This window comes from Mauremys mutica, chromosome 2 (assembly GCF_020497125.1).
Source record: "Mauremys mutica isolate MM-2020 ecotype Southern chromosome 2, ASM2049712v1, whole genome shotgun sequence".
Taxonomy (NCBI): domain Eukaryota; kingdom Metazoa; phylum Chordata; order Testudines; family Geoemydidae; genus Mauremys; species Mauremys mutica.
The window spans coordinates 168,791,037-168,801,558 of NC_059073.1; the positions used below are offsets into that span (position 1 = coordinate 168,791,037).

General features: G+C 42.5%; 1 protein-coding gene across 1 annotated transcript in view; it reads right to left on the reverse strand.

The window, feature by feature from the left end:
* The window catches only part of UBE2QL1 (ubiquitin conjugating enzyme E2 Q family like 1), a 39,204-nt gene extending 29,535 nt beyond the window's left edge, over positions 1 to 9,669 (reverse strand). Inside the window, exon 1 of the mRNA XM_045002939.1 lies at positions 7,900 to 9,669. Within this exon, the coding sequence (XP_044858874.1) occupies positions 7,900 to 8,733 (834 nt within the window). The 5' untranslated portion in view covers positions 8,734 to 9,669. The remainder of the gene's footprint in view (positions 1 to 7,899) is intronic.
* Between the last annotated feature and the right edge of the window lie 853 nt (positions 9,670 to 10,522).

Sequence of the window (10,522 nt, forward strand, 5' to 3'; positions counted from 1 at the left end):
TTCACTACGGGGAGATCAACGCTGCTGCAATCAATGCAGCGGGGTTGATTTAGCAGGTCTAGTGAAGACCCACTAAATCAACATCAGAGTGCTCTCTGGTCGACCCCGGTACTCTAGCTCTTCGAGAAGAATAAGGGAAGTCGACTGGAGAGTGTATCCTGTCGATGCAGCACAGTAAAGACACTGCAGTAAGTCAACCTAAGTGACATCAATTTCAGCTACGTTATTCACATAGCTGGAGTAGCGTAATTTAGGTTGACTTACCCTGGTAGCGAAGACAAGCCCTTATTCCTTATTTTTTCTGCTTAAAGTTCACATCTTTTCAAGTGACATGCCTGCTACTTAATGATCATTACCTTTGTCATTTCTTATAGTCTTGCATACTACTAAATGTGGCTCTCAGTCATGGTTCTAAACACTTGTCCTCACCACCCATGCCTGAAGTCATTCACCTGGGGTAAGCCCAGGAGGCATAACCAATTAACAGAAAACAATCACATACTAAATGTAATGTATAAAGCTCTGTGTGGCTTGGGTTCTGGTTATCTTAGGTTATCTAGTTATCTTATCTACACTACAAAATTAAGTCAACCTAAATTAGGTTGACGTACATCCTCCACAGTAATTACTGTGGTGATTCATGTCTACACTTTGCCTCCTGTGCGGTGGTGCGCATCCTCACCACTGTGGGACACCGACAGCCCAAGCTGTGAGCCCCACGCAGAGCTGATAGCCAGCAGGCCATGTAAGTAATGCAGCGTCTACAGAGACACTGCGTCACCCTAACTACAACGACCTAAGCATTTATTAGGTCTGTGTAGTGGGCGACTTATACTGGCAGGAGCAACATTGTAGTGTAGACACTTACAGAGTTAGTTCAATGTAAACTGCCTTACATTGACCTAACTGTAGTGTACGCCAAGCCTCTGACTACCAAGTTTCCTAGGGATAACTGCAGCAGTGGAAATTAGCTGATGGGTCCATGTTAACAATCCTTAAATTGAATGTCTGGAGGGTAGTGAAGGCTCATGGATTTTGAATTCATTTCCACTGTTCATATTGGAAAGAGGTGGAGTCTATCAAAAAGTCCGTCTGTTTGCTCAGGCTTTTGCTTCAGGGGGTAAAGGTGGGAGATACTTAGGTTATGTTTAACAGATGGATTCTGTGACTGAATCTCATTTTAATAAAATGATATTAACTAATGTTGTGGTGTTTTTAAGTTTCATACATGCAGAGTCAACTGTGACGGATGCACTTTTAAAAATGGAAAAATAAATTAGCAACAAATTAATTTCTATAGCATACACTCTATTTGTAAAGTATACACTCTTGTATACATTCCATAGATGGTTGAAACAAATTATTTTTGAAGATGCCTGAATGTACACTTTACATTATAACCTGAATTATAAAATGTTACATATTAAAAAAAGAAAACAAAAACCTGGATTGATCAGCTTAAATCAAGCTCTAGACATTTAAACACTCCCAGCTAGTTTTTTCCTATTTTTAGGACATTAGGTCCTGTCTGCATTCTCATACTTGTCCTACTTGATACAAAAACAAGCAGCATATATTCTTTACAACAGGGAAGCTTTACAAATGCCACAACCTGCAGAGTCATCATTTAGCTAGTAATTATCTTAAACTATTTTGTCCCCTCAACCAGATAGAGAACACATGAAACACAGTGACTAAAGGCAGGACAGCCCACCAGTATTACTAATCCAATCCAGGGTCCTGAAACAATTAGGTAATGCTTTCCTGCTACTTCAGCAATTTTTAAATAAAATGGGTGGTTTGTGATTTCTTATTTCCACATTGACAGCCATACTTCTTTCATCATTTTAATAAAACAGATTCAAGCATTATATAGTGAAGCAGCATGGCTTCATTTGACAGTTCAAACAGAAAATTTTTTAACATGTAGCAAATAGGAAAAAAATTCTCTTGAAACTATTTTAGTTCACTAAAGAAAACAAGTTATGATTTTTTCCTGCAAAGTATAAAATGGGGGTGTTTTGGTTTAGTTGATTTAAGGACTTAAAATTTTCTTGTTGAGCCTTAGGGATGTTCCTTATTTTATCTGATTATCATCTACAGAGTTTACACAGTTTGCAAAACTGCAAATAAAATGGTTCAATTACTTTTATAGCAATAGTAACTGCTTTGGGATACATTTTGAAGAATGCTTGTTTGCAAGTAACAAGATAGCATCAGGGTTTGAAGGGATATGCACTGATCTCAGTCATGCATCATATTATTAAATAAATGTGAGCTACAGCAGACTCTCTGCTTTTTTATTACAGTTATATGACTGGCACTACTCCCATTTCCTTTATTCAGTGAATAATAGCATTTAATATTGTAAGGACAATACTTACTATTCTAGAATGATTTACAAATTTCTGAAGACCAAATTGTTAAGAAAAATAAAAGGACTTAACTTCATCTGCTACAAGTTACATGTGCAGTTCTCTAAGGCTAGCCACATAGATGTAAAAGGTTCTACTGGGTCAAGAGTGCTCCAAGATGACAAACAATATTCTGTCTAGGACCTGATGCAGTGTCAGATGATGATATTCAAATGTATTCTTCTAAAGCTATCTTAACTCTTCAGGTGAAATCCCCACTAAAGTCAATGGGAGTTTTGTCATTTATTTCAGTGGGGTCAGGATTTGAACTCTAGTGCAGGCAGTTAGGCCTAGTCTACACTAGGAAATCAGGTTGATCCACACCCGGAGCAATGCAGTTAAACTGACCTGAGCCCCCCAGTGTAGACAACACTAGGTTGATGGGAGAATCCTCCTGTCGTATCTACTGCTTATCAGGGAGGTGGTTACCTATACAAATGGGAAAACCCCTTCTGTCAACGTAGGTAACATCTTCACTGAAGCACTACAGTGGAGCCACTGCAACATTTTAAGTGTAGACAAGTCATTAGGTTTTGCTCACCAAACTGTCAGCAATGAGTACATCAGGAACCAGTTACATAGCAGTAATAATAAATATATAATAATAATAACCCTTCTTAATGTACAGCTCATGGCCCAATAATCTTTTAAAAAGAGATCCAGAGTTAAGGCAGAAAATATGGGACCAGCCCTTTGAGGTATTGAGAACGTCCTGCAAGGTGCTAAGCAGCATCAACTCCCAATAGAACTGGTCTCATGCCATTAACTCACACCACTGTGGTTAAGGAAGGGCTCAATTCTGCTCCTTCTGAAGTTAATGGAAGTTTTACCATTGACATCAATGGGGGAAAGACTGGGTCCTATTACTTTTACATATCAAATATGCTATTATCACTCAATGTAAAAAGTTGGGAGTCCATAAATCTAAAACTGTAAATTCCACAATGAAAGAAATTCAGTCAGGCTATTAATATTAATTTGCAACAAATGTTTTGTATAAACAAAGATCTACTCTGATCAATTTTAGCTCAATGACACGATTCATTTTAATAACTCTTCTCTTGTGTTAATATTAGTTTGCATACTAAAAAAAATCAACATTATATAATCTAAATACTCTATAGTACATATGCAGTAATCTAATGGAACTTAGAGCATGTCTTAAATATGCAAACTAAAAAGGCTTTCAAAGATAGATTTATAAATATCAATATCATGACCTTTTTTATTAGGTAACAGTAGTAATCTTGTTAACTCAGTAAGTTATTTTTACATGTGTGTTCTCTGAGATATGGATTATACCTCCTATACAAAGTTTGTCTATTTCTTTTTCCTAACTAGTCGAGTAAAATAATTACTTGTCTTGTTTAATTTTATTTAGTTAGTTAGTTTTGTGGCCTGCAAAATCTTTTATTTTTTTTCCAAAAGAAAAAGAAAAAACAAAACAAAATCCCAAAGCAGTGTTAGAACTGAAGGCTCCAATCCTTCAAAGGGACTACTCAGGTGCTTACATTTAGTCAGGACCAGAGTCTTTGAAAGCAAGGGCTTGATCCTGTGCCCACTGAAGTTAATGGTAAAATTCTCACTGTGCAGGATCGGGGCCTATACACACACAACCTTTTTGTTTTTGGCATTCCTAAAATATATAAATGGCTGAAACAACTTACACGAAGATAGTAAAAATAAACAAAAGTATGTTTCCCAGTGAGATGTTGTATGGCAAACTCTAACCCATGGCAAATTTTTAGAGCAAGATATACTCCTGGAATTGGTGAATGAGTGTTATTTGGACTCTATCAAGCATGATAGGTTTGGCTTAACGGTTAGGGTTCACTTGCTTAGTTTTTGTTTTTGACAAAACCCTAATATGAGAAATATATTGAAAGGCATTTTTATTTTCAACACAAAATGTAAGCATTCCCTCTACAGTGTTGGAAACTAACACAGAACAGCATTATAGTACATAAATATCAAAAAGTGGGCTTGACTAGAAACAAAAAATGAAACTAACCAGCCTAGTTATATTGTTCAAACTGGTGAAAGTGAAAAAAGTAGGCAAACATCTCAAATGGTGCATTGACACACTTGAGTAATTTTGCTCACATAAGTCTTATTAAAGATACATTCTTGCCTAATTGCTTACAGGACTGGGGCATATATATTTAGAATTCTTTCATGTGAAATATTCTACATGCTTAATAGTTAGAATGTTTAATATATATTATCTTAAGTCTTCTTTTAACAATGGAAGTGCTACTTTTGATCCTGATCCTGTAACTGTTCTGTGGGCCAGATCTGCCTCCCATTAAAGTCAAAAACGCCCACTGAATTGTGTGGGAGCAGAATTGAGCTCATATTGGGCCAGAACCTACAAGAGCTGCATGCATGGCATTCCCTTGAAGATAACGCCCAATATAAGGGTTAATGCACAGGCTAGTGGTGACTACCAAGCTGGAATTCAAATGAGGAATTTTGATTCTGCATTATTCTGGCATGTTTTATGATAGCTTCATAATCCTTCAGTGGAATTGTATGCTAGTAATTATCATTTATTCTTGCACTGTCATTTCTAGTCTACGGAAAGGGCCTACTCTTTCAAACCCTTATTTAAATAATAATGATATTTAGCATTTTCACAATGTTTTATATGCTAAACCATTGTACAGATATTAGTTAATTAATCTGACATGAATTATCCTTATTTGTGCAGTTAGTTACACTGAAGTCAATGTGACTACTTGCAGCATGATAAGAATTAACCATGTACATTTTTGCAGGATCAGTGGTTACATATTTTCAACATTTATATTCTTATGACTTTAAGATATATGTTCCCATTAAACTAATAGTCAAGAGAAGATAATGTTTAAAATATGAAAATGGTATTAGGATTCTAAAGTGTCTGCACTTTCAGCTCTTGCACTTATGCAATAGAATCAAGATTATATAACATGAGTCTGATTACAAAAAACATGGCTCTCATTACACAGTGCATGGGTTCTATTACAGGATAGTAATCTATCACAGATTATCAGGCTATAACTGACATATATATATTATATTACTGTTAATATATATATTAACTTGCATTGCACAGTGCATAGCTTTCAAATTTCCCTTTTATGGCTACTTGCCTATTAAATTATTGGCAGTAATTTTAACTGAGCATTTTTACTTTATCTCACAAATACACATCAATATACATACATGACTTTTTCATATTAAATACCTAAGATCAAACTGCTGGCAGTACTCTAATAAATTTTGGCTTGAACAGATTTAGTTCAACAAAAAAGAAAAGCTTTGCTTTGAAGAAACCATCCTTTCTTTGCAACCGAAAACAGAATTTTATTTCAGAAATCCTTTTGGTGATTAAAAGGAGAAGATTGTGAAATTTTACAGTGTGTTCAAGACTAATGTTTAATTGATTAGTAATCTAAGTATTTTATTTAACATTTTTCATATTGAGCCATGATATGAATAAACAAAACATTTAAACAAAATTATACCATTAAAACTTCCTTTGACCCTTTTCAGTTTAGGGGTAGAAACAAACCACAGAAAAATATTACAATAGTTTAAGAATTGGTCTGAAAGATTTTAACATAATACTTCTCAATCCTTATTCAAACACAATGAGAAACATGATCACTGTAAAAAGAATGAATAACAAGTAATGGGACATAACAAAACAAATACTACTGAGGTTTAATATACCATGGATCTATTTTAAATTAAGTAAGCCTCCTTTTTATGGGTAGATATTTCTTTGAATTCCAAGGTGACCTATGGAAATTGACATCTTCAAGTGAAACAAGGCATACAGTATGAACTAACTGAATAAATGAGTAGCAGACCTAGAGCCAGACTGAAGGAGGAGGTGAGGACTGTGGAAATGTCTTTCCCAAAAGGGTCAGACAAGGTTCAAGGGGGGAGGGATAGCTCAGTGGTTTGAGCATTGGCCTACTAAACCCAGGGTTGTAAATTCAATCCTTAAGGGGGCCACTTAGAGATATGGGGCAAAAATCTGTCTGGGAATTTGTCCTGCTTTGAGCAGGGGGTTGGACTAGATGATCTCCTGAGGTCCCTTCCAACCCTGATATTCTATGAAACACCTCCTTTATGGGCCAGTCTGTGAAGCTACTGATGATCAGTTACTCACACAAGCAGTCCCATTAGTGAATGTGAGTAAATCTGTAACAATAATGTAATTATTTATTAAACAAATGACCCACCCAAAAGATATCCAGTGAGTTTATTTACCTTTGTTCAAAGAAAGAACACCATTTTGCATTGTCTACTATTGCTAGAGGACATGAACCTGTGTGTGTGGGCTAAGTGGAAAGACAACATTTCAAGGACACACTACATGATCGGAAAACCACCTTACATAGACACAGGCAACTTGCACATTGTAATGAACATAAAGGAGGACGGGCTAGAGATCTCACAAAAAAAATATTCATTCATTATAAATATTTCATGAAAATCTCATTTTCAATGGTGTTCTAAGGGAGAGAGAGAAAACGGAATACAACAGTAGTATTTCTTCTTGGCTAAGAAAAAACATCATTTGATATCTAATACATCCTCTATTGAGGAATTACATATTCTGTTCTGGCTGGAGGAGCCAAAAGATCTTTTCCAGGGCTAGCCATTATGAACCTAATGTATAGTAAACAATTACTTGATTAGTTTTTTAGACAACAAGATTTTTAAGCTGCACAGCAATGTTCGTAGCTCAGCACTAGGGAAGAATTGTAGCCTGAGTGTAACTAATGTCAAGGAGACAAACTTGTTAGAGCTATCAAAAACAAGGTGCTGAGGGAGTCCCAATAATTGCCCACTATCCCATCCAGTATTTTATCTGTGCAATTCTTGAGAGGGCAGGAAGATGCCAGACAAAAGTCTGGAAGATGCAGTTCAAGGCAGTGTATATCTTTATACAGTGATACTTGTCTAAAGCAGGAGGCCAGCCAGTCTAGGTTGACTAGTGGAAGGAGGTTTTAATTCAAGATAGAACAAATGTTACCTGAAATCTGGAAGATAATTTGCTCAACGCAAAGGGGTTGTCTACTGGGGATGGCTCCTCCAGCAGTTTTCATTATATATTTAGGAAATTATAATGTCAGCTACAGGACAAAGTATAGAAAAGGGGGGATGAAGCCATTCCTTTCAGATCTCCCCCCACCCCCCTGTTACCATTGTATAGAACTGAAAGGAGAGGCTCTCCAAGCACCTGACCCACATGACTGACGCTCTCGCCCTTGTGCAATAGAGAAGTGTTATTATCCCCATTTAACTGAGGACCAGGGAGAGCGGGTGACCCTCCACCTTAGTATTGTGACCTGGCCAAGGTCATACGGGAGCCATTGGCCCAGGAGGTCAGCGCCAGGGAGCAGGATGTGCGGGAATGGGGGCTTAAACCCCTGCAAGTAAGGAAACAGCTGACACCGCACAGAACCCAGGGTGCCCCAGCCCTTACCTGACCCTTCACCAGGCTGGCTGCGAACTGCCTCATGACCGCCTCCACGGTGTAGGCGCTGGACCAGCCGCGAGGGGTGAGCAGCTCCATACAGATAGCCCCGCCGTCCAGCACGTAGCCGTTCTCCAGGCGGGGGCTGAGCACCCTCATGAAGGGCGGCGAGAAGGGGAAGTTGTCGGGGAAGGTGAGGTTGAGCAGGATGAACTCGGTGTTGGTCTCCTTCATGTCCTGCCACAGCACCGAGTCCTTGTCCACCTGGTGCAGCTTCACATTCCAGTCGAACAGGCTCTCGTCCACCAGCTCCACCGAGATGAAGCGGTCGCTCAGCCGGGCGATGTCCTGCAGCTCCTTCATCAGCCGCCGGCTCCGCACCTGCGTGCAATGCTGCTGCCTGCCCAGGGGCGCCAACGGGGCAGAGCCCGACGGGGGCGGCACCAGCTGGGCAGAGCCGGCCCGGCCGCTGCTGCTCCCCCCCGGCAGCAGCTGCGACTTGGGCTCCTTACCCGCACCGGGCTCCCTGGCGCTGTGGGGCGGGGGCTTCTCCTTGGGACCCCCCGAACCAGGCTGCTGCGGCGGCTGCTTGGAGAGCTCCAGCACTTTCTTGGCCTTGTTGCCCGCTGGGCTGCCCTCCTTGCTGGGGCTGCTGCTGCTGCCGCTGCTGCAGCCGGCGCTGCCCTGCTGCTTGTTGCTGCTGTTCTTCTGGCTGCCCTTGGCTCGGATCGATGAGCCCTGCTGGCTGCTGCTGCTGCTGCGGTGGTGGTGATGGTGCTTGGGATCCTCCGTGTCCCTGTTGTGCAGCCGGATGAGCCCGATTTTCCGGAGCAGAGTGGCCATGTTGTGTTTGGCGGGTTCGGTTGTAGCCGCTGCCTGGCGAGCCCCGGCGTGGCCCCTCTGCAGAGAGCAGGGCGCTCCTCGGCGTGAGCGAGGGCGACAGAAACGTCTGAGCCGGGAGCGGGGAGGGCGGGAGAGACAGAAAGACGATGGGGCCAGGCGATGCTGCTTCTGCTCAGACGCCTCCTTTCACCGGGGCTGCTGCTGGCAGCATTGCAGCACTAGCGCTGCTCCCGGAGTCACCAGAGCTCCACTGCTGTGGCCATAACCCCCCTCGACAGGGGGGCCACCCCCTCCACACACCCCGGAGAGGTGCTTCTCCTGCAGATGGCCGGCTGCTCCCCGACTAACCTGCGTCAATATCGAGCCACGCCACGAGCTCTGCCCGCGGGATTTACCCTTCGCTGCCTCTTCCCCGCGCCCCCTCCCTTCCCTTCCCTCGCCTCGCTTCGCCTCGCCTCGCTAGCCTTGGACCTGCTGAGGTACCAGATTTCCCTCCTCCTCCAGCTGGTGCGTGAACGTCGCTCTCGAGTCTGTCGGCTGCAGGTTTCCCCTGCGAGCGGTGGGGTCTGTTCGACTCCCGAGTAGCCCCCTCGGCCTCCCCGTTTCCCTCTCAGCGGCGGCAGCTGGGCAGCTCCTGGCCCCGGCTCTTTGTTGTGGAATCCGCTCCAGCCAGGCTCGGGGCGCTGCGTGTGCCGACGGGGCTGGTTGGGGCTGACGGAGTCATACAGCGAGAAGGCGGGTGAGGGGGGTAGGGAATCCCCGATCGCAGCCCAAGGCGTCCTTCCCCCTTCCCTCCGTTTACCTTGTCCTGGCACGGGGGGGAGGCTGCCCCCGCACTACGCCCGCCCTGCCTTGTCTCTGCAGGTTCCCCGCTGCTGCGGAGCTGACATTGCGGAGGCCGCTCAGTCTGTTGCTCTGCAGGCGGAGGAGGAGGCGGGACACTGGGGAGTGGCCAGGCTGTTGCTCGCACGGGGGCAGGAGCCACTGGCTGGAGGATAATTAAAATGTTCCTTTAATAATGGTGGGGGGTTGGTTGGGGACGGCCGCCTCTTCATCCCCTCAACATGAACAGGTTTTTCGGCCCATTACAGATTTCTCAGCCCACCTGCTCCCCCCAAACGCCCAGGCTAATGTGGCCCCATGGGCTTATGACTGCACAGAAAGTATCAGAAACGTGATCGCTGGGTGCTGGATCCATACAACCGCTTTCCCCTTCAAAGACTGAAAAGGGAAGAGAGAAACACTTTCAGCTGGGGAGGAAGAAGGCAAAGGCTGAAGAATAAATACAGCTATTCATCAGTGAACACATAGTAATGGCCAGTGTGTTTGTGTGTGTGTCCCTGTTGTTATTATATTCTATAAAATCGATGTCAAGTCAGTATCTGATAAAGGAATAAATCTGTTACAGAATTACATGTCCTCTGTCCCTTTGTGTGCCCTGGGGAGGCCTCTACTGTGGTTTGGAAGACCAGCCTGTATTGGGAAGGGATTTGTAAACTCCTTTAAGCCATTTTGGAAACACTATGAAGGAAACTTAGCAGGCTTCTTTAATATGTGTAAATCATAGTATGTTATAGGCAGCAACCATATTTTTTGATCTGGGTAACTGCTTCTTCACACAACTCTGAGGAATTTTGGAGACGCCCTTTACTTTTCATCCCTATTTTTTTCTCCTTGCTATTAACTTAACAGGTCACTCGTTTTGTCAGGCAATACTGCATGTGACAATTTAGAATGTTACAACCAGTTGCAATAACAATTTTTTCAAGTTATATGGTGTAAAATACAG